Source organism: Nansenia antarctica (genome assembly GCF_963989245.1).
Source record: "Nansenia antarctica genome assembly, chromosome: 4".
NCBI classification, from domain to species: domain Eukaryota; kingdom Metazoa; phylum Chordata; class Actinopteri; order Argentiniformes; family Microstomatidae; genus Nansenia; species Nansenia antarctica.
Window position 1 is genome coordinate 59,469,517 of NC_137689.1, and position 25,076 is coordinate 59,494,592.

At 43.5% G+C, this 25,076-nt stretch overlaps 1 protein-coding gene across 1 annotated transcript in view; it reads left to right on the top strand.

The window, feature by feature from the left end:
* The window catches only part of nnt (nicotinamide nucleotide transhydrogenase), a 39,423-nt gene extending 23,026 nt beyond the window's left edge, over positions 1-16,397 (top strand). The window contains exons 15-22 of the mRNA XM_080528004.1: positions 206-439; positions 1,252-1,412; positions 2,853-3,032; positions 3,515-3,674; positions 8,178-8,259; positions 10,899-11,017; positions 11,296-11,411; positions 13,853-16,397. Of these exons, the coding sequence (XP_080384130.1) occupies positions 206-439; positions 1,252-1,412; positions 2,853-3,032; positions 3,515-3,674; positions 8,178-8,259; positions 10,899-11,017; positions 11,296-11,411; positions 13,853-13,996 (1,196 nt within the window). The 3' untranslated portion in view covers positions 13,997-16,397. The remainder of the gene's footprint in view (positions 1-205; positions 440-1,251; positions 1,413-2,852; positions 3,033-3,514; positions 3,675-8,177; positions 8,260-10,898; positions 11,018-11,295; positions 11,412-13,852) is intronic.
* Positions 16,398-25,076: the final 8,679 nt, after the last annotated feature.

A 25,076-nucleotide genomic window follows, 5' to 3' on the forward strand; every position in this document is an offset into this window, starting at 1 on the left:
GCATCCAGTCAGGTAATCAAAATGGTAATGCTGTTCAGGTCATAGCCTGATTCCAGATGCCCACTTTAAACCCGCCTGTGTGCAAGGTTCCTAGAACACACACACATGACTGCTGGGAAATGGGTCATACTGGGGCCCTGGTGTTGCTGATGAGTAAATTGTGTGTGTGTGTGTGTGTGTGTGCCATTCTTCTCTGCCCCCCAAGGTCTGACCATTGCGAAGCGTATCCAGATATCAGACCTCCCCCAGCTGGTAGCAGCGTTCCACAGCCTGGTGGGCCTGGCTGCAATGGTTACCTGTGTGGCAGAGTATATGGTGGAGTACCCTCACTTTGCCACAGACCCCGCCGCCAACCTCACCAAGATTATAGCCTACATGGGCACCTTCATTGGAGGGGTCACCTTCAGCGGTTCCCTGGTGGCCTACGGGAAACTGCAAGGTGAGTATTGTTAGGGGATGAGTGCTACCTTGCCCCCTCAACCCCCTGCCCCTACTCAATGCTAGGAGTCACCCAGACCCCCCCCCCCACCCAACACTAGACCAGCTACGAACCCAGGCCCCTCCACCCAGTGCTAGGTCAGACGAAACCTCTTCCCAGTTTGGATCTAATTATTCCCTGCGCCCCCCAGTCATTTTCCACTTGTTCCCGAAAGCTGGAACAAATTATCCCAGGGAGCAGCGTTCCCACTCCTGAGTCCCACTGGAATCAGGAAAACCTGCCCAGATCAAAGATTACAAAACTGCCATTTTCTCTTAGTGCTCATTTCATGCTAGAGCCGCTCTCTTTCTTTTCTTTCCTTGTGTTTTTGTAACGGTTTCAAAACCCCAAAAGAGGCAATGAAACATTCAAATGTGGCCATTATCACAAGCTGGTGAAACACAGAGGCAAATAGTTGATTTGATTGTCAACATGCCCTCAATTTAAATTGACCATAAAGCAGACTAAGCTGAAGATGAGAATCTATTCACCCAGAATCCAACGGAATTAATTGTAACTATATTGCATTGTAGTTAACATTTTAGCTGGGGTGTTGGAAATTATATTACCACAGTTTATTGTGATATACATAGTTGATGTGTAAACAATTCATTTGATTAAATGTAATCATTATGACTTATTGTAATGTTGATGTTGAATCTGGCTGGTGACAGTTGTGCGTCCCATGCCCCCCTAAACCTGATCCTCTGCTCCTCTCCCTAGGCCTGCTGTCCTCTGCCCCCCTAACCCTGATCCTTTGCTCCTCTCCCTAGGCATGCTGTCCTCTGCCCCCCTGCATCTGCCTGGGCGCCATGTCCTGAATGCCAGTCTGCTGGCTGCCAGTGTTGGGGGGATTATTCCTTACATGCTGGACCCCAGCTACACCATGGGCATCACCTGCCTGGGCTCGGTCTCCGCTCTCTCCGCAGTCATGGTACGATTAGCCACCTCTAGGCTTCTGCCTTGTCAGTCAAGGTCAGTGGATAAAGAAGCTTTATATATATATAGATTATTATTTTTAAAATAAGGTGCAGGGAGAGTGCAGGTCAAAAGGGGTGATGCCAGGAATCGAACCCAGGACCTTGAGAATATGTGTATGCTCTAGCTGGGAGAGTTACCTCTAAGCCACACTATTTCCAATCTTTAATACAGTTAAACCATCCCCAAATTTAACCGCGGTTTACAGTTTTACCGTGGGATTCAAAATCACATTGTAGGGCGGCAATTTAAAATGATGAATTTGTGACAGCGACTGGTGAAAGGTGGACAGAGCGGGTTTCAGAGTGTTATGCCTCCGAGGTTATCTATTCCTCTTATCGATGCCGGCATGTTTAGGGTTAGGGTTAGTAGGGTTAGGGTCCTTGGGAAAGACACTGAACCCCGAATTGCTCCCAATGAGTGGGCAGGCGCCTTGCATGATAGCTTGCAGCCATTGGTGTGTGAATGTAAAGCGCATTTGTAAAGTGCTTTGGAATAGGGCGCTATAACTGCAGTCCATTTACCATCACATTAAACTATGCATTGCCCCCCCCCCCCCCCCCATGTCCACCTATGATAAAAACCAAAGAGCCTCCTCCTCTTGGTCCTGCTCACATCTTGGCACTAAGGGACATGTTTTTTATTGTCTAATACCCACCAAAGATAAATGATGATAACAACGTGTTGAAGCTGTGCTGAGAGGGAAGGTGGTTCTGGTGAAACTGTTGTTAATGCTGCCATCTCAGTGCTTCTCTGTATGATTGGTCTAGCAACCCATCACATTTGGAGTAAGTAATTGGATGCCAGTTTATATGTATACAATATCACACTGCCTATAACTGATATTAGAGTGTAGTTGAACAATCACCCACATTTGAGCGTGAAAGGCCTTCAAAAGGAGATCTGATATCATTGAAAGTCCTTCCCTTTTTTAGTTTTTGTTTGATCAAGTGTATCATTACATAATGTGAGGTAACTGGCTTTGGTTAGCCCTGACTCCCTGAGGTAGGTATCTTGTAGACTAACTCGAGGGTGATGTCATAGGGAGCCCGTGACATTAATCTGCCTTGTTTTGACAAACGCCTTCTGCCCTGACTGAGACCGCACTGCAACCTGATCGGGCTTGAATACGCTACGTCTTCTAATACCTGATCAGATTTCTGTATTTGCCATTTGATTCACTGTGTTCATTTCTTGTATGTTTCATTAAAACACTTACAGGTGAGTTTACATTATACTATTGTATTATATTGTACTATTCATACTATGGTATGAAACAAGACCCTGTGTGTTTTTCCTTAGTGGACAATAACACCTGAATGGATGAATGTATCGCTATTGCCACCCCAGTTCCTTCAGCCTCGCTGTCGTCTGATTGGCCCCTTGCTGTCCACAGGGCCTGACGCTAACTGCGGCCATCGGCGGTGCGGACATGCCAGTGGTCATCACGGTGTTGAACAGCTACTCCGGTTGGGCCCTGTGTGCTGAGGGCTTCCTGCTCCAGAACAACCTGCTCACTATCGTCGGTGCCCTGATTGGCTCCTCCGGTGCCATCCTCTCCTACATCATGTGTGTGGTAAGCAGCCATCACCTCTTGCATTGTATGTGCGTCCTGAACTGTAGAGGTCTTCCTTGGCCTCCAAGCTGATTGCTGAGCTCAACAGTGCTTTCTGTCTTTTTTAAAGACTTACCAAACTGTTGATTTTGGTAAGCCTACGGTTTGGGCTATGTCTCTGATAGATGTTTTCAAACCAAACTCCTTCCTTGGCTTTCATTGACACGTATTTGGTGCTCATGTTGACACTCCAAAGGGAAATACAATGCCTAGAATCAAGACTAGACATTGACACTCTCTTATGCCCGTGCACATGATGCATAATCAACTTTACACAGGCATGCTGAGAATTACCCTGTGCTTTTCCTCTTCTCCACTAGGAGGAACTCTTACTGTACTGAAATACCTGCCTTCACTGCCTTTGAGAAACAGTGAAGCAGCAGTTCACCCTAATGATCCACTCCATCCCTCCCTCCCCTCCCCTCTCTCTCTCTCTTTGGTAGGCCATGAACCGCTCCTTGGCTAATGTGATCCTAGGAGGCTATGGCACCTCTTCCACTGGCTCAGGCAAACCCATGGAGATCACAGGAACACACACGGAGGTCAACGTTGACCAGACTGTGGAGATGATCAAAGACTCCCAAAACATCATAATCGTACCAGGTAAGTTAACCTTGCACGCATATGTCCACACACACTCAAACAGAACACCACACACAGAGCGACATATGAACAAAGTGATACCAACATACCAGGGCACTGTGCAGGTTAATCTAAACATCAAGACCGAGAGTCGGTGGGTTGCGGCTAAAGGTCTTGTTGTTAGCAGAAAACACGCTCCCTGACTTCACCACCATCCACATTTTTGGTGAATTGCAGAACTATTTTCACTGTTTACCTAACTTCTTCTGACCTTATTACATCACCAGCTAATTAGCTAACCTTCACTGGGGCGCCTCTCACCCAGGGGGCCCTAGGCATGCAGCCCACTCTATCCTCAGGTGGCCCTGTTGTGAAGAGGATTTATTAAAATCCCTGACAGATCCCTGTGTTATCTCACACTCTATAGTCTGGCTTCACCCCCCCCGAAAAGAAACATGTCCCTTCTCCCACCCACCACCCACTATACCCCTGGACGCTCTCAACAGCACCTCGACCCTCTCGAACATGGCAGTGAGTAGCTAGTTTTATCGCTCCTGCCGGCACTGTCTATCCTGGTCTATATGCCTCCAGCATGAAGGAGAGGATAGGCTCCTGTTTTACAAGGTTATATCTCCAGTACCGGGAATGCCGTTAAGATGCCTGCTTCATTGGGTTGAGTTGTTCATCAGTCTGACTCAGTCTTCCTGCTCTGACTCACTGGTAATGGGATGGGTTCAACTGCAGTGGACCTCTTGGCCTGTGATGGCTTCTAGAAAAGCCATCAGCTTTCAGAATTTTGTGCCGCTTTTCCACTGTCACTTTTGGCACTGTGTGTGTCCATCTCTGTGAATGGCCCCAAAAAAGCTCAGAGCCATGGCCTTAACCTGGGACCTTGGGGCTATTTTTGGGAATAAAGTCACTGTCAGAATTCCTTGTGACTCCTTTGCGAAGTCATGTTGCTAAGAAATTCACTGGAGAAAAGTGTGAAAATGTACAGATTTATTCTTTCAGTTGCAACTAATCATGCTGATTTCAGGCTGAAACTTGCCAGGAAATGTGTTTCTGACAACGTCGATAGTTGGCTACTCCATATACAAAAAGGAATGTGACCCGATCTATAGTGGAAAAGCTCCATTGGTGTTTTGTTCATTGAGGTGTATGACCATATATGTAATTTTACTTATCCCCTTTATTACACAGTTTTGTTTTTTATAACAAAAGAAAAAGAAGCCTATGGCACTCCAGCCTTTTTGTTCTCAACGAATGTTTTTCTACTTTCTACTGTCTTTCCTGCAGTCCACCCAGACAGCAAAAGGATGAGGAGAGTGAGCGAGGGGGATGAGATGTGGCAGAATGAGGAAAGGGGTGGTTGAGGGGATGAAAAAGAAGGGGGGGACAATGAATGTGGCACTCGTAACCAAGCTAGCAGGCCTCCTTCATTTAGAGTTCCCTGTCAGGAGATGACGATGGTATCCATGCTCCGCTTTCCACCATGTAGGTCTACACAGTCACGTCAGACCAGTCATTTACCCAGACCAGAGCCATATGTACAAATATACAGTGGGGGAAATAAGTATTTCCATAATTTTTTAATTCAACATATTATTATTATTATTATTTATTTATTTATTTTTAAATATATTTTTGTTGAACAATAGACATTCGGAAGTCAATGTACGTACATTCAAGGTCCACATTTCCCCCCCTTTTTCTCCCCCCCACCCTGGTCCTATACACTCATTCTACTACATTTGCACTGACAACAAGCATCAACACAAGGTAAATTATTCATCATCACTTGTCATAAAAGAAAGAAAAAAAACTAAGAAACAGAAGAAATTACATACTACAAAAACAATGCAGTGGAGACATCATCCAGTCTTACAGAAAGTTACAGATATAACCCTGTAGGTAGTTTGCAGAGTGGTCAGTGTCATCTTTGAATTAGGCATTAGAATAAGTTTAATTGTCCTGTAAATTCAACATATTTCTATTGCAGCTCTACACATGAAATTTAGACCAGACATTGGTATTAACTCAATGAAACTACACAGCTAAAGGCATTGTAACATTCCAATCCATAAAAAATGTCCAATAAAGTGGAATGACACAGGAAAATACAGTTCACAGTAAGAACAACCACTAAACCAGCTTATGCCACGAATGAGTTCTGAATGTAAGTAAATAAATCAATTGTCACCAAGCTTTCCTGCCAGAAACATCTCATGACGGGTAGAGTCAAAGAGCTCTCCCAAGACCTCACCCAAGATGTACCCAGACACTCTTTTGACATGGCTCACAGATCTATACTGTCCCCTGTAGGTAGTCCCACATCAGGATGTCACTACATCTGCATTACTACATGTTTCTCTCTCATAGAGAGAGTTCTGTACTCTACATTTAAACGTGCTCTGCACCCGCAGAATTTGTAGGCTAGTCTAGCTGACTGTACTGTATGTGTTAAAGGTGACTACAAACAAGCATCCTCTTCAAATTTAACCAAGGGTCCAGATGTGTCTTTGCCAAACTGTGCTGCCAGACTGAAAGGTTATCCTGGTCTTCTGAACCTCAGTGTTCTGTTTCAGTATTCCAGTTGCTAGTCTAGTTCCCCATCTCACCTGGGTCTTTGGCACAGAACTCTTCAGTGGAGTTTCTCCCTGACTGGAGTGTAGTGGATCATAACACAGGCCTGCAGTGGCCTTGTTGTCCTTGTCACATTTCCTATAATTGGACCAGTCACATTCACTTTGCGTGATTGACATCTGTGGAAACAGTCAAGACATTTTTTGATAAACAACGACCTCGTCTGGTGGGGGTTGTTTTCATTGGAAGAAACACTTGTGTTTTAAGAATGGCCTGAAAAGAAGTGGAAAATCATTAAGGGTTTGAGTGGCTTTTGGACGAGCACACTGCAATACCCAGAGTATCTGACATGTGTTGTGACAGACCTATCAAATGCTGTAAACAGTAGTCGACAGTTTTGATTGTCCATTGGTTTTTTGTTCTTTCTTTGAACCTGTTTTCAGTCAGAGTTGGCAACTGCATGATGCAGATGATCCATGTCCTATTTGACAGGCCATTGGTTGGCAAAGAATCAGTAAAAACCAGTGGGTAATCCCAGATTGTCCCCTAGCCCCCTACCCTCGGTGCATTTGTGGAGATCTCTGTTGATTGATCAACATGCTAAATTAGCATACCCAAGACATCCTAATTTCATGACATTGAAAGATGGAAATCTTAAACCTCTTTTTCAGTATTACATGCACATGTTCACAATGAGTTTTACGAAGGCGATTGTGAGGATGCCAGACTGATTATTAATAGTATTATTATTTTATTTTAATTTTTTTATTATGTTTGTTGATTTTGTTATAAAATGACAGGCTCTGTATTTCATCTCCAGTCGTGAAATAGAAGGAAAGAGCTCCCACTTGTATTGTATGTATACTTGTAGTGTATGTAGGACGATCAAAGACATATTCTCTGATTTGAGCCAAACTGTGCAGATAAACTAGGTTAGTGGGATTGTTCCTGCTAGAACCCTCCCAGGACATCCAGAGCTCTCAATCCGAGGTGAAAATCAGCCTCTGTTACGTTAATACTGTTTGCCCATTCGATTTTGTTCCCCTTCTTTGTAAAATAAACTGAAAGATAATATTTCAACAAAAGATCACATAACTTCGTAGCCTACAAGATCATGATAACCCTAATTTGGATGCGCTAATTATGATGTGGTTTCATGGACAACTGTTTTGGATTTGTCACTGAAAACCATGGAGGGGTCGAATCCGAAGAGGAGAGCAGAATTTGACAGAACACACAACACAGGATAATTTTGATCTGGACTAGATGTTCTAAAGATTGGCCCCAGGGGTTCCGCTGCTACTCATGACTCCTCTAGAAATGTTGCACTTGAACTTCCCTTTGCCTGGATATGTTTGATTCAACTTGTTTTTATGACTGGTCCCTGTTCAGGTCTGATTAGTTTCACAGTACTAAGGCGCTGTTGTGTAAGACTGAAAACCGAGAAATAACAGGAATAAAATGTAATTTATTGGTTATTTCCGAGATGGTTCAAATCGTTTATATTAGGATTCTTTTGAAGTAAGCTTGGTCACTCACTCACTCACTCATTCAATAAATACATTGTTACATTTGGAATCCCTGGGATTTTCTGAATATTTATTATTTATACAAGCTTTTTTTCCATCACATGTCATCTTTATAAAGGACTTAAATGTCTATTGTTTTCCTTCAGTTCTACACAACAGTGGCCAAGTTCTCCCAGCACAGTCTGATATTCTATTCAGAGCTTTGCATGCTAGATGAAACAGAACTCGGGGGCCAGTTTCTCAGAACATCTAGTCCAGATCAAAATTATGCTGTTTTCTGTTTCCCCCTTTCGAGATTCCGTCTTCCCTTATGTTTTGATTACATTAAATCTGAACCAACTCAGACTGTTCTGTTCTTGCCCTGCAGATTCTGGTTTGCCAAGGCTCTAACCCAAAATGTTATGTTTCACAGGTTACGGTCTGTGTGCTGCCAAGGCCCAGTACCCCATCGCTGAGCTTGTCAAGACGCTGCACGAGCAGGGCAAGAACGTCCGGTAGGTTCTCAGAATATCAGTCTTATCATGGACTCTCTTGCCAATCTTCACCAAAGCTGGAGCAGTGTCCCTGAGGAGAGGGGCAGAGGGTAGAGGAAGTTGGAAAGGAGGAGAGAGGAGGACGAGGGGAGTGCAAAGTAATAACCGGGACATCATGGAGAGAAGGGGAGAGATTTGGAGAGGAGAGCAGAGGAAGGTGAATGGGAAGGAGAGGGAAGAAGGGCAGTGCAATCGTATAAGGAAAAAAGAAGAGAGGAGAGGGAAAGGCACACCGGAAGCTTGTGTAATTTTCCTTCAATCTTTTGATCTGGGCTCCCAGCAGCTGCTGCTACTTAGAGCATTTGCAGTTGATTAGACGGGAAGTGGGTGGCCAGAGACTGGACCCCCCACCCCCCCCCTCTCTCTCCATGCTGGGTAACTGGCTGGGGGTGTTAGGCTGGTCTCAGGGTAGAGTCTGGAGATCTAAAGGTGAATTGGTTCTCGTTGTATTAACAGTTATGTCATGTAATGCACACAGTGTGATGGTACTCAGATCAGCCTCTTGTGTAAATTACTTTCAACACACTCACACACTCACACACTCACACACACACACACACACACACACACTACATGACATAGCTAATTGAATTAGTTGTTTTTTAGTTTCTCACACACTGGAGCATAGAGGGTATTCAGAGTTCCTCAGGCAATCATGGGTGAAAGTGTGCGTACATCCATACTGGTGACTGGTTCCTAATGGCAGGAGATCACATAGGGTGTGTAGTGGTAGAGGGAGAATGAGATACCTCAAGCCGTATGAATAGAGCTGCTCTGATCTCCTTGGTTTGGTTCTGCAGTCGTAAACCTTCTTCAGTGTGTAATCTGTAGGACCTTCTCTTCCTCCTCAACCCATTTCCCCTGCTTCTCAGGCCCTTTATGACCTCTGATGTTAAAATACCCCCTTGGTTCAACAGACATGGGTTGACCTGGTATATGTTTGACTCTCCTTTCAAATATCCCAGTTGCTGGACCCCCGGACCTACATTAAGCTGTTAGGCTATGTCCAAAACACAGAACCTCAGTCTAAGTAGGAATTTTCAGTACGCAACATTAGAAAGATTTGCATTACATAATTGAGAATGCATTAAATGACTAAGTCATACTAAATTCACTGTTTGAACTTTGGATAATCCTGAATATATATATATAGCTTGATTTGTGACACCCCTCAGGCAAGCTAAATCAAGCGCACCTTCAATGTTTCAAAGGAAACTAAAACTGTCCACCACCCAGACTTCTCAGCTAACCTGACCTAACATCGGTCCATTACTCAAAATGTTTTGAAACCTTTTTCTTTTTGTAACAGAAAATACAATGTGGATGCTACCAGATAGAATATTTGGCTCCATTTCTTGTTTCTTAATAATAAAAGTTCTTAATATGTTTTATGAGTATTATATATTATTTGAGTATATGTATTATTTGACTTAATGCATAGCTCACTTCAAAATATTACCTCCATAGCCTATAAAATAACTTGTGCCTCTTTGGGCTGTCATTGTTACTCAAATTTGATAGGCCTATGCACTAGCAGTAGGCCTACGCACCTCTGTTACACCCTAGCCATGAAGTGTATCTCAGAGTAGAGGATGGCAAGGAAAGGAAAATGGTCTTCTCCTGTCTTTGATAGTAGCCTTTTTTCCTATTCAGTCCCAATCCTGCTATAACCTGCTATAACTCCTGACTTCAGTCTCGAAAATGTCTCATAGTGTATTCTGTAATTCATAGAGTGTGCTATTATAGCACGTCTTGTACCTATTTGTCAATTAGCCTATCTGCGTTTTCATCTCATGCCTATTCTCTGCTATTTTGACTGACTGACTGGTAATGAAAAGCAGATTTTACAGATGGGAGCTAATGTTTGAATGGTGTCATAGTGCATCTTATATTCATGCTAAACTTGAATTAAGTTGTTGGCCATGCAATCTACACGTGTTGCGACGAGAGGGGCAAAACCTGTGTTGAAGGTATAGTCAAAATCCATATCACAGTGTTTTTCAATACCGGTATACCTAAAGAATCGGCCCACCAACCAGCCCTTCCACTGGGTGTTGAGAATGGTGACTCAGCGACAACTTGTGCTGTGTGTGTGCTATACATCTCTCTTGTCATTACAATGGTCTCATTATTTACAAATGCATACAGAAATGCATTACATGCTATATTCCCTGTTCTTTGATAATAAAAAAAACATTGTTTGATCATTATATTGCAGTCACATGCGGGAGAAGGCAGCATCTACGACACTGACATTATAGGCCAAGACAAAACATATGGATATCGAATGGAGAGAACATGTTAAATTAGACTTTTAAACAACTACCCACAAACTGAATGAAAGAGTATACAAATTATAAGGCCCCGCAGACCATGAGATCTGTTTAGAGAAAAGCTAAATATGTTTCTTACTGGACATTTTGTGCTTTGGTGAAAGCCTCCACTCTGTATACATAATGTGCATGCGAGATGATACAATATCCTTTTATTTCCACACCATTTTACACAGTCCAAAATTAACACAGCAACAGAAAATTAACAGCAAAGTCCAATAGTCACACTCTGGACCCCTGTGACTAAAATGGTATTTCTTCTTCCAGGTTTGGTATTCACCCGGTAGCTGGTCGCATGCCTGGTCAGCTCAACGTTCTATTGGCTGAGGCAGGCGTGTCCTATGACATTGTGCTGGAGATGGATGAGATCAATGAGGACTTTGCCGGTATGGTTTTACCTTCTACTGTCCTTTCACATGGATGGACATCACCTGGGTTATCACCCATGTTTCAATTCCAATAACTTTATTTTTCCTATAGGAGAGGGGTACATGTAACAGACACGATGATATTCATATACATTATTCATGTACAGTCATATCTCAAGTTCTGTTTTCATTGTCTTATGTTCACTGGTTTGGTTTGAAGCAAATATCCAATCTTTATGTGTGAAATAGACTGGTGTAGCAAACTATGACCTGAGGTGAGGGTGTCTGTCTTTCAGAAACTGATCTGGTTCTGGTGATCGGTGCCAACGACACAGTGAACTCCGCCGCTCAGGAGGATCCCAACTCCATCATCGCCGGGATGCCCGTCCTGGAAGTGTGGAAGTCCAAACAGGTGTGTGTGTGTGCGCTCGCGTGCGTGTGGGAGGGGGTTTGCAGTTTCTCCGATAGGGGGCGGCTGTGGTTCAGGAGGTAGAGCCGGCATCTAATGATCACAAGGTCAGGGGTTCGATCCCCGACTAGCCACGTGTTGAGGTCTCCTTGCGCAAGACACTGAACCCCAAATTGCTCCCAATGAGCGGGCTGCCGCCTTGCCATTGGTGTGTGAATGGGTGAATGAGAGGCCATTGTAAAGTGCTTTGGAATAAGGTGCAATATAAGTGCAGTCCATTAGATGGTAACTGATTAAGTCAGAACCAGGCAGGAGCAGTGCACAAAATGTAAAGGAGTCCCACTCGACTAGACCAACCCCAGGCCTCTATTGTCAGATTGATGGTCAGACTGGCACACTGCACCATTTGACATGTCGCAATGTCATTGGATAACAGTCCTGTGAAGTCTGAATTTCTCCCTGAAGCTCCTCCCATAGATTCAGGTGAAGTCGTCGTCGTCATCATCTTATTGTTGGTTGTTCTGTGGAAGTGCCCGACTATGACATGCTCTGTCCACACACACCCATAGAGTGACATGGCCTCTTTACACTCACTCACTCTCACACACAAACTCTTCTTTTAGGCCTCATCCATTGAGAGACGGTGCCTCTTGAGATACTGTATATATACACACACAAACAAACAAACACACCCTCTGCTCCTGTTGCCAGAGTAACGGGGCCCTTCCCCAGGTGTGGCTCCAGCAGTCTCAGATCTCACGCTGCTTCCATTAGCGGTGACTCTCTCTCTTTGGAATGATGACATTTGGAGCATCCCAGTGCAACTTCCCCTAAATGTGGGATTCATATGCCTCCCAAGCTAATTTCAACAGGTTCCCTTGGGAAATCATGGAGTTCTGAAGCTTTAAGTCTACCACCCCACACACACACACACACACACACACACACACACACACCAGTTTTTCCCCTTTATATTATACATGTTGCACTTTTGTTGGAAAGATGTTATCTTAATTTTACCTCAGTGAGTCAGACACACACACACACACACACACACACGTGTAGGCGTGCGTGCGCGCGCCAGATTGCATAGGGTCAGGCTGCTGCCTACCTGTGCTGTGTGTAGTCTGGCTGAAGATAAACAAAGCGGGTGGGGCCTTCTCACTATAGACCAGCTTACTTGGCGTAGCAGAGGGGCATTCCACTGGTGCTGTACTCTCATGCCCTGCCCACTCTGTGCCGCTGGTGCTTGCCCTGTGCCACGCCCTCTGGTGCTGATTGCCAGACTGAGATTACCTCTCGTTGCACCCCGTCCCAAATAGAACCATCTGGCTCATGCATTATGGATGAGTGGGGTGGGGAGGGGAGAAGAGGGGAGTGAGGTTAGCTCCTGGTAGGCCTGTCGGAACCAGGCCCTCAACCCTCTCCTCCTGAATCATTGCTTTACTCTCAGGCGGCGTGTGTGTGTGTGTGTGTGTGCATGTGCGTGTGTTTGCATGCATGCAGACCACTACTATCGGTGTTGAAGTCACCTGGCCACTGCTGATCCCCCCCCCCCCTCCCCAGATTCCCACAGGCCCCCTGTTGATTGTTGGGTCTCGGTGTGAAGGATGTTGAGTTTCCAAGTATCTTTCAGCGTGTTAGATAACTGAAAATAAGAGGCTAGTGGCGAGAGCGCCTCTCTGGTTTTACTTATCCAATTATGCTGCGTTCTGTACCTCTCCAACACATGCTCACAATCACGGGATGCTCCAATCTATTTCCTCAAAACCGCTTGGCCTCCACTGCAGCTTCATACACTAATGGTGCCTTATTTAGGAAATGGCTGCCACTTGCTTATCTATTAGGTACATTTACTGGTCTCTCAATTAGATTTCAGAAAAACTACTGGTCTCTCTATTAGATACATTTACTGGTCTCTATTAAATGAACTTGCTGGTCTCTATTAGGTGTCAGACTAACTGGTGTCTATTAGATTTAAGACAAGCTTACTAGTCTCCCTTAGAGACCAGTAAGTAAATTAATCTAACAGAGACTGTCTCGCATCTAATAGAGACAAGTAAGTAAATTAATCTCAGTTGTGAGACTGGTCTTCCGGTTAGATTAATTTACTTACTCTTTTCCCTATTACCGGTAGTTACAACATTTAAATGACTGGTCTCTATTTTAGATGTGTACAGAATTAGCTTTAGCAAGTCAAAGAACATGAGATATTAATGTTGTTATTCTTTATGTATATTGGGAATGGACGATATACAACTGTATATTTGTCAGACGCTGTAATCTGTGACCCTGCGACATACCAGTCATGTCCAGGGGGTGTACTTGTACATCAAGCCGCCTCACGATATGGAAACAGGAGAGACTCCTGCCCTAATGGCCGTTAGGCTCGAGAACCACCGGTTCTCAAGCCTACTTACTTAACTAATCTATGTGTGTGTTAGGTGGTGGTGATGAAGCGTTCCTTGGGAGTGGGCTATGCCGCCGTGGACAACCCCATCTTCTACAAGCCCAACACAGCCATGCTGCTGGGAGATGCTAAGAAGACTTGCGATGCACTGCAGGGCAAGGTCCGTGACTCCCAATGAGATTTGGATCCCTGTTCCAGTAGGGTCTTGTCTCGGCACCACAGGACTGAGCAGCACTGAGGCCCCGTGTAGCACAGAAAACACGTCCAGAAGGAGACCGAGGAGAGGGCACTACAAAAACATCTAGTTAGGCATAGCATTAATATTATTGTCACTCCCTGTCAAGAATTCTCCTTTTTATTTGAAAAGTAATTAGCTATTATGATGAATAGGTGTTCTCTCACAAGATCTTGCTGTTCCTGAGTATTTCGTCACCCTAAACAAGCAAAAAGGAAAAAAGCAAAGCCGTATCAAAAACTTTTGGTGAAAGATATTTAGTATTCTCTTCAAGATTCAGTTCAGTTTTGTACTATAGTAGATTTTTGTACTATGACCGAATTATACCCAAGTGTCAAACTAGTTTGGACTCCTCCGTCTTGTCTCATTCAGCAGCCATTGTTGTGTGATTGACTACAGTGTAAAGCCATAGTTTGTATTGGCTACAACTTTTTCTCTTGAATGTATTTTGTGAACCATGTACTTATCGTACAATGACCAGCTTGTGATGTAGTGGTAATGTTATGTGATTCTAACATTTCGTAATAAGGATTTAGTGAATGTGTATTCAGTTGGCCCTCAGCCAATTTAATTTTTATTTTAAGCAGCAGTGCAAATATGAAGTAAAGCCAAAAGTAATAAGACAGTAAGAGAGTGGGGTTATGAGACTGTTAACGGAGTTCTTTAACAAAAACATAATGTTAAAATATCTTTCTCCTCAGTCCACCAATATTGTTATTTTGGCATTAAATGTGGCGCACTTGACCACTTGGCATTTTAAGTAATAATAAATGTGGAGGTATCCTAACGTTTTCCTCACAAGAAAATTGCATTTGTGTTAATTACAAATTAACACATTTTAAATAAATAATAAGTTCAGTTTTATTTGGTTAGGTATATAACCTCAATTTTCAATAATATTGTTCAAATGAAGATCAAATGTCCATATGTTTCAATATTTTGAAAATGACAACGGTTTTCATTGAGTGTCCTATCTTTTTCACATGACTGTTTGTCATTAGGATATCTACGAGGCTTTAATGCACAAAATAATCAGATTTTGGGACCATACTTATGGTGGACTGATGAGAAATGTGTATACTTGACAATTTTTGTATTAAGTATTTCTTTCAGGTTAATAATCAACTGATGAGAATTACATTTTACAGATACTTACCCTCAACATTTATGAATTGCAAACTTGTCATATGGTTGGATTACCATGACCCGCCATGTCCTTTAGGTGTGTCGGGCCCTTTTCCTTACGCTCATTTAGATGGAATCCCCACCAGTTGTTTTTACGGGACCTGACAACAAACCCTACCTCTCCATAGCTCAGGCCGATTTAAAGTTCTGCGTCGAATTTACGTGCGTAGCTTACGTTCCCTACGTAAGGGCTCTCGCACTTTACACTTCACACTTCTGCGTAGGCCGCGCTGCAATTACACCGTCACATCGCTAGGGGGCAGTGTGTTTTCTATGCCCCTGTGCTGTGCCTCTTCCGGTTAGGAACGCAACGGAGCTCAAAGCTCAAAGCGGCATAATAGCGATCTTTTTGTTGTTATGCTTGTTGTAAATAAAAGTTCTATGATGCATTGAAATGACATTAAACTAAGATAATACGATGGTTATCATAATTTTTCAAATCTTTATTAATAAGTAATTACAGAAAAAGTGAATGACATTTCTGTCATGGCTTCCGCATTTTGGGCGACGAGAGAGTCGGAATCTTGTCAGAATCATGTGCTACCAAGCGGACCAATCACAGAGCTTACTGTTGCGTAGAAACTGACGCGTTCTTAAAATTTTGGAGATGTGCACGTTAACCCTCTCCGTAGGCGGGCCCACGCGGGACTACGCAACGCTACGGCGTCGATTTTACGCAGAACTTTAAATCGGCCTTTAACCTGACCAAATTGACTTCTATTCTGTATTTACCTCACACCGATTCCACCTGATCTTTATTCATCCTCTTATATTTTGCATTGAGCTAAATAGGCCTAACTCAACACTCAACACTTACCATTTAGACATGGTGTTTTACACTAGCGCACACACACCACTTAGGTTATAGTTGCCACAAATCCTTATTTGTATCCAGTGAAGAGGAATAACAAACTATGAGAAATAAGATTTGAGAATTTTTGGACCATTATTGTAAAGAAAATGTCTCCTTTTTTCCACAAGAGTATTTTTGTATAGAGATGACCCCACTTGTGTAGAAACGATAACAGCGCTTCAATAACAAGCTTTGCAGTTCTGACATTTCAATGTGCCATGTTCAGGAGATGAATGATACTGTGAATCTTTTATGCTGTGGTTTATCATGGAACGCATCCCTTAATAAACCTTGATCCAAAACGGATGGTTAGTTGAGTTTTAATTTCCTCACAAAGGTGCAGTTCTTTTTTAATTTTGTGTTTGTGTATAAAAGTATAGAAGAAGTACTGTTTTGTTTCAGGGAGGTCAAGTCCTTAACTGTCATTGGTGTCTGAAATGTTGCTTTATTCTTATATCTGTAGGCTGACATTGATGTCCCCAGATCTGAGCAATGTTTCAATCAAGTTTATTTGCATAGCACTTTTTATGGAGAATAATGTCAAAGAGCTTAACAACCAAAATAATATTTAACAATAGAAACAACAATACAAGCAATAGGATCTACCACCAACTCATAGACCCCCAGGAGTAATCAAAGGGAAAAAAAACTCCCCAGAGGGCAGAAAAATATAGGGCACAGTGGCAAGGAAAACAACCCCCTGGAACCAGACTCGAGGGTGACCTATCCTCCTCTGGGTGACCTATCCTCCTCTGGCTGATCAATGGCTGAACAGTAAACTAATGTGGAATGTGGGGTGGTGCAGGAGTTCAGGGGTCCATAGTGAAGGGCAGCTTTCTGGTGGGACCCAGGTGGGGCGGCAAAGACAAGGATATTGAGTGGAGTAGTCCTGGACCAACTCAGAAACTAGTCTAGTTTTGAGGGGCTCAGATCCCCTCCGACAGATAAGCACAAAGAGGACAACATAAGATTAGAGGCTGTTGCAAACTGAAACATGTACCTACATTAAACAGTAGGAGAGAATCCGCATTAAGGGTTGGGGTTAGCAGCGCCCCCCAGTACATTTCTCTCCCCCAAAGAAGTTAAAATATTGGAGGGCCTGATTTCAGTGATTGAGTGTTAGGATAACAGTAGAAGAATGTCTAAGATTATAACCCAGTGTATTAACAACCCCAACATCAACTTTCCGACTCTGAGCTATCTCAGAATTAGCCAATTAAGAGCCCTACATAAAATGTTAAGCAAAATCTTGGTGGGGAGATGCAAACTTCAACTGTGTCAGTTTTCTAGAGGTGGCGTGTGTATGAGAGAGAGCAAGTGAGGCTTATTGGGTGGAGTTGCTGGCTTGATAGTGTTTTTCACATGAATGGGATTGCATGCGTTAACCATGAGGGTCACTTCAATATCTAACAAGTAGCACTCAGACACCGTCTTATCTCTCATCTCTTATCCCGATGATCCTGACAGAAATGTGAACATGTGAGGGCGCTCAGGGGGAAGACTTGCCACTTGTTTAGGAGAGGTGACTTAACCGCAATAAGGGTGACAATCAACCCTTATCTTGACATCCACTTGGGGTTGGCTTTCATTTCTGTCTTTTTGAAAGTCAATTGAGTTGTTTTCCTGTGCTTTGCATGCAACTTTTCAAAAGGTTGTATCTGCATGGCGGTATGTTGACACTGTGTGGTAAACAGTTAAGTAGCCTACTGTGAATGTACTCGTCCTCAAACATTAGGATCAATCTGTAGCTAATTGGGATAGATTATTATCCTTGTCGTAAAAGACTCCCTTCACACACACACACACACACACATACACGCTTAAGTCACCTACTCTCTTGTTCTGGCAAGATCTCTCCCCATAGCCAAAGGAATCCTTCATCACCACTAAAGTGGTTCAGTCGCTGGCAGTCATGATGAGTGTTCATGTGCATATGATTCCACACTGCAAGCTCCAAGGCCCCAGCATTGTTGGTATCTGCTGTGCTGCCTTGTAAAAGACTGGGACAAGACACCAGATGAAACTATGTGCGATTGGAGCGAGACATGGTTCCCTCGCCACAAATGCAGCTAGATTGCCCTGTGGTCACACTCCGTGCGCACAGCGGATGTGGCCGTGCTGTTAGACGCTGGTCCCCAAACCATCGTTCATCCTCTCTGAACGGTTCCTTTTCATGTTGCAACATCAGCCTTTAGTCCAAAGCATACATGGACTAGGTATTGTACACATACATTTGGGTCTTGTTTCCCAGACACAGATTAATCCCAGTGCTGGACTGAACCACATTTTCAATCGAAAATATCCATTGATGATGCATTTGAGGTAAGGATTAGGCTAAATCTGTGCCCGGAAACCAGATTTTGGTCTCAAATGCTATTCCTGCAAAGCAATTGTTTACATTTTTAACCATTTAGCAGACACTTTTATCCAAAGCGATTTACAATTTGAGATTACAGGGACAGTCTCCCTGGAGTCATTTAGGGCTAAGTGCCTTATTCAAGGGCACGCTAGTGGTGGCGTTCCCAGGTGGGATTTTAACTCATGACCTACACCAGCCCAACTCACTATCCACTAGGCTACCACTACCCCAATTTTTACTTCAGTATTTCGGTAACACTTGAAATGTAATTAGCTACACTTTCCAAATGGTGTGTAAATAATTCCATTAATATAATTAGTGAATGGCTAGTTTGTTATTCAGTAATAAACAGTCATAACTCAGTGGTTGAAATGGTGTGGTTGATGCTTGCCACATAGTGAATTATTACGGCTGCACAGTTATCAATGCTTTGTAAAACCTCTTACAAATGATTCACAGGCCATAAAATCATTTATAAACAGGAACATTTACAAACCATTTATAAAGTACAACTTAATGTAAAGTGTGTTACCAGTATCTCATCCCTGTGTTGGTCCTATTACCTCCAGGTATTACTGTAATGGGGCGTCAGTAAGCCCAATGTAAGCACGGAGAGAGCTTGTCACTATAGGAATCCCTTTCATCATTTTTACTTATTTAACTTCTCCTCCTAGTGCAGAGCCGTAACGTGCATGGACAGCATCTGATCAGAGAACAGCTTGTTTAAAGAATGTGTGTATTGAGGACTTAAAAAGCCTCGGTCCAAACGATCTCCTCGCTGTGAAGATAAAGATAAATGACGACACGGCAAGAGCCTCGTTTTTTTACTGTTCAATTTCCTTCTGCTTGTAGTTTAGGAACATAAACATGTTGGAGTGTCCTTTTAAGCCACTTTTATTGACCAGCTGCTTTCCTACTGAATGTAAATGTTGGGGGGGAGGGGAGGGGGATTAGAGCTGCTTAATGTACCAGATAGGAGTTTCTCTCTGAAGTATGGTTATAGCAGGACGTCGCCTAAGAGCTGTCAGCGGTACCATGCCAGCCAGAGTAAAGAGGTTGCCTTGCCTGGCCTCATCAAGGCAACTCGTTCAGGTTATTGTGTTAAAGAGATCGATATGTGTCCTCAATTGGGACGTTCACTTTGTTAGACTATAGCCCTATTCGCATGGGATTAGTATTATTTGGGGACCTCATGTAATTTAGAAATTACCCCCCCGATGTGCAATGTGTTTCGTGTGGCACATTCGCTGGGATAAGCGAAATCTGTTTTAATCTCTTTTACTTGAATTTACTGACATTCCCGCGGATATAATGTCATGGGTCTTTGTAACATCCGCTTCATGAACAACAAGCGCAACAGACATTGGTTAGTTCTCGAACACACACTAGTATTGTCACAGGACCTCTGAGTTCGATTAATTATGTTAGGTCATTTGCGAAGTAATTTTCACAGACATTTTTACGGACATGGCTGATTCGCACGGGATTAAGAACACAGACGAATTACAGTTACAATTTACCAGAGGTCCCTAGATAATACTAATCCCCTGCTTAAATCAAATCAGATCATAATGTCTTTTTTTTAAATTATTATTATTATTATTATTATTTTTCAAACCGAAGTGAGAAACTACAAATATTACATGAGATAACCAGTCACTTACAATCTAGCTCTGTCTCCAGCTGTGTGAGATTGATGAGCAGCTCTGTGTGATGTCGGGAGGCATGCTTTGTTGTGTCTGGAGGAAGTCTATTACAACCTCAATAAAAAATACCTACACAAAAGCTGAGTAGGCACACAAACACACACACACACACACACGCACGCACACACACAGAGAAAGAGAGAGAGAGAGGCTCTGTGTAATAGTGCACACCATGCCCTTGGGTCTCAGTATAGGTGGTATAACTTTCACTTTAATAACTTTCACTTAATTTCTTTAATACATACCAATACTGGTTTATGAGTGTATTTAATACGAATGAAGACAGGAGAGGTTTGGTCATTCAGAGTTGGGGATTGAGGGCTAATACCATGAACTGTGGTCTCGACTGCACTGTCATTAGGAATCATGTTGTTGGAATCAGTATTCCAGATATGACTCCTGGCACCAGTTCCTGCATAGCAGACATATAGCTGCATGCCCTACACTATGAACTTCTACATGAATATTAGCTTCTCACAACAGCTGTATCTCTACACAATGTATCCATCTGTTACACTCTAGCCTACCGGCATTCAACAATTAAGCCCCAAAACAAATGATCCAATGTGATTGGATATGATTCACTGTGAAAGAAAATCACCCAAAGCCGAGCGCCGTCTCCTCCTCTACGCTGCATTCCCGTGCTAGAGTTGTTTATGGAACTAATTGGTGCTACAGCCTGTCAGGAAATTAATTTAGTCCATAAAACAAAAGCCCACCCACTTCTGACTGCTCAATAGTCAATGAACAAACTTGACAGACAGGGTTATATCCTGACCTTTACACTGTCATACGATATTTGTCAAATTCAGCTGGTCAGCCAGAAGAGCATGCCCCTGAGCCTGGTTCCTCTCAAGGTTTCTTCCTACCAGTGAGTTTATCCTGGCAACTGTGCACAAGGTTTCTTCCCACTTCTTCCCACTTGGTCAAATATATAAAGTACTTTATATATTTCAAGAGGGCAAAAAACTGTCTTGGCGCGAACCCAGGCCCTAGCAGGGATGCTGGCAGGGGCACTAGGGGGTGTATCAGACATATTGGTATTATTTTCAAGACCAGAATTTTTCAGCGCACCTGAATTTCACCTTTTACCACAGTCCCAAATTGCCAACTACATTTGTACTTGCGTCTCTTTTTTTGCGCCACCTCAAAATAGCCCTCTGTGACAAAACAGTTTTTGTAAAAGGTAACAAATGAATTGTATTGCATGATTGATTCACACAGCATGGCACCAGTGCACATCTAAATCCTTTGTGTTTAACCAACATGTCGTGATAAGCCGTTCTATGTCTCAGCAGAAACACGCAGACGGGTCATTTGCAGACAATGTTTGGTTGCTCACAGCTAAAAAATGCTGTCCTCAAGAAGGAGCCAAGTGGAGTGGGTTTCAGAACATGGGCGTGATGAAATGTAAGCAGTGTAGAAACATTTGCAACTCTATGAGAAGTGTTGGTTATGAGATGTTAATGATAGGCTAGGCTTTGGTCCAGATTTCTACAGCTTCTCTTTCTTTATGGGCCCGATGACATGCTTCTTTATAGAGATGTAGACTCGCAGGAGGTCCATCTGGTTGTAGACTAGGAGGTGGTCAGGGATGGTTGTAGACTAGGAGGTCAGGGCTGGTTGTAGACTAGGAGGTGGTCAGGGATGGTTGTAGACTAGGAGGAGGTCAAGGCTGGTTGTAGACTAGGAGGAGGTCAGGGATGTAGACTAGGAGGAGGTCAGGGTTGTAGACTAGGAGGTGGTCAGGGCTGGTTGTAGACTAGGAGGTGGTCAGGGCTGGTTGTAGACTAGGGGGAGGTCAGGGATGGTTGTAGACTAGGAGGAGGTCAGGGCTGTAGACTAGGAGGTGGTCAGGGCTGGTTGTAGACTAGGAGGTGGTCAGGGCTGTAGACTAGGGGGAGGTCAGGTCAGGGCTGGTTGTAGACTAGGAGGAGGTCAGGGCTGGTTGTAGACTAGGAGGTGGTCAAGGCTGGTTGTAGACTAGGAGGTGGTCAGGGCTGGTTGTAGACTAGGAGGTGGTCAGGGCTGGTTGTAGACTAGGAGGTGGTCAGGGCTGGTTGTAGACTAGGAGGTGGTCAGGGCTGGTTGTAGACTAGGAGGTGGTCAAGGCTGGTTGTAGACTAGGAGGTGGTCAGGGCTGGTTGTAGACTAGGAGGTGGTCAAGGCTGGTTGTAGACTAGGAGGTGGTCAGGGCTGGTTGTAGACTAGGAGGAGGTCAGGGCTGGTTGTAGACTAGGAGGTGGTCAAGGCTGGTTGTAGACTAGGAGGTGGTCAGGGCTGGTTGTAGACTAGGAGGTGGTCAGGGCTGTAGACTAGGAGGTGATCTGGGCTGTAGATTAAGAGGAGGTCAGAACACGTAGACAAGCATTCTCAAAGGCTAGGGGTTCACCGGTCATTTGAGCAGTTTGAGTGTGCTCCAGGATGAGTAAAATGCCTCATCTCAAAACATGTTTGGACATTTAATGGAGCTGTATGGTCTGACGTCTTTCTTTGTGTCCACATATCAAACGAACGAGAGGAATAACATTCTTAGCTGCTTGCGGTATTATTGCATGGCTGGACCATGGCAAAATGCCTGGCTATTCTGCATTGTAAGCGTATTTTGTGTGCTGTGTTTTAGATACAGATTGTGACAATGGACTTACTTATCAATTTAGTAGGTAACACAGTTCAGACGTGGTGCTAATGGCAAACCGAATAAATGTTATATAAATGCTATTTAGAAATGTCCCAGTGTAGAAACACAACTGCCACCAATATAAAGTATACGGATAGACCATACAACTTGATGGTGAGGGAATTCATTTCTGTAAAATGTATTATATATACTAATATTTCAACGACTTTCCCAACCATTTCCTTGAGATCCAGTTGCCAATGTAGCCATTCATTAGAATCTACTGTAATTTCGGTATTACCATATATGACCATTAAATGCACTAGAAGAACAGCTCCTGTTGTGCCTGTGGAACTGAGGTTCTTCGGAGCCATGTAATGGCACTGTCAAAAGTGTGGCCAGGCCAACTGGTTTATTTCAAACAGGGCTCTATTGCCACTGTGATGGTGAAGAAAATATTATATTGCTTTTTGGAATTTAATGCAGCTTTAGAGCAGCTTCTGAACTAGGCCAAGGCCGACTTTTATGAGATGAATAAAAAGTAACAGGATTATGAAGGATATGTTTTTTCATGTACAACAGTAAAACCATATTACACGTTCAGACAAGAGTAGCGGAATAACAGTCAATGATATTGTAATGAGCTCCAGTATCCAGCCAGCCACTGTTCTTGAATGTGTTATATAATGAGAAGAATCTGTTTGGTTTCATATATATATCCATCATTCTACTTATCTCTTCAGGAATACATAGCAGATGACAGAATTACTGACATTGCCAACTTTGATGAGGCAATTGACCTTTATTTATGTACTACAAGCATACAGATGGATTCAATATTGAGTACATTCTGCATAACTTTGGATTGTCTATAAACTATGTGCATTTGTATGTATATATTTTCATGATGTGCTGAGCTTAGCAAAATAGATTGTTCACACAAGGTAATTAATTTAATGGCATCTAATGCTGGGATGATTTGTGAGGCATTCTTGGATGGCAGTGTTGCTTCATACTTCTACACATGAATGTTTAGATTAATGAATGATTTGAAAACAAACTTTATTACTGGTCTAAACTTTTATGACACCGTCATAAGATAATGGCTGGGAAATACCATTACCATTATAAATTACCATTGAAATAACACCCTGTTCCACTCTGATTGGGTTTGACCTTTGTTTTAAAGAGAGAATGATACTCCAGGTCAATACATAACACTGCACATTTCAGTTGCTGACATTTATTGGACACATTTATGGACACAATAAAATTATTGTTTGTGTCTAGTTGTGTAAGTTAGACCAGCTGTGAGCTGTTGAAGTCCGACTCGAATGTTCTTAACTCGAGTTAAGAACACACACACACACACACACACATACACCTCCCCCATCCTTATCTCTCCTGTGACATGGCAGCCACTTTGGCTTGTCAGTGGAGGTGCCTCTTATCAGGGCTGCTCTGGAGATTTCCGTGAGAATCCACCAAAGAAATGCCTAAGAAGAACCTCTGGAATGGAGCTGAAATCCCACAGGAGTCATCTGACTGGGGTGTCCTGTGTCTGATGAGGAGGCCTGGGGAGGGCCCTTTGTGTTGGCGACTCAGGTATGTGTGTGTGTGTGTGTGTGTGTGCGTGCTTGCGTGCGTGCGTGCGTGCCTGCGTGCCTGCCTGCCTGCCTGCCTGCCTGCATGGTTAGAAACCTCTACCTGAGTGTCATGGCATGGTGTTACTACTGTAGTCTGGCTGTCTGGCTGTCTCTCTGGCTGTCTGTTAGGGTAGCTCAGAGGTGACTGGGGTTACTAGTGTGTCTGTTTGTCTGTCTGTCTGTCTGTCTGACTGGGTAGCGCAGAGGTGAGGAGGGAACAAAGAGGGGAGAGAAGGCCAGCTTCAATAGGAGTCGGGTATCAAGAGGATAAGCACCACAGTGTCAAAGGGGCCCGCCACTGCCATACACAAAAGAACGACTGACACCATGAAAGAGGGATGAGGTTTCAGAGCCTGAGTACAAAAAGGAAAACATCATATTCCTCTCTCTCTCTCTCTCTCTCTCTCTCTCTCTCTCTCTCTCTCTCTCTCTCTCTCTCTCTCTGTCTCTCTCTCTCTTCTTCCCTCCCTCCCTCTCTCCCTCCCTCTCACTCACTCACTTTCGGTCTCTTTGTGTTTGAAAGCTACAAAAAACAACTCAGCCCCTCATGTGGGTAGTATTGTGTCACCCCAAAAAGAATGTTCACTTCAGAAGGGTCACAAGAACAACATACCTGCCTGCCTTCTTTGAATGCCCCCCTTCTACTCTAAAATG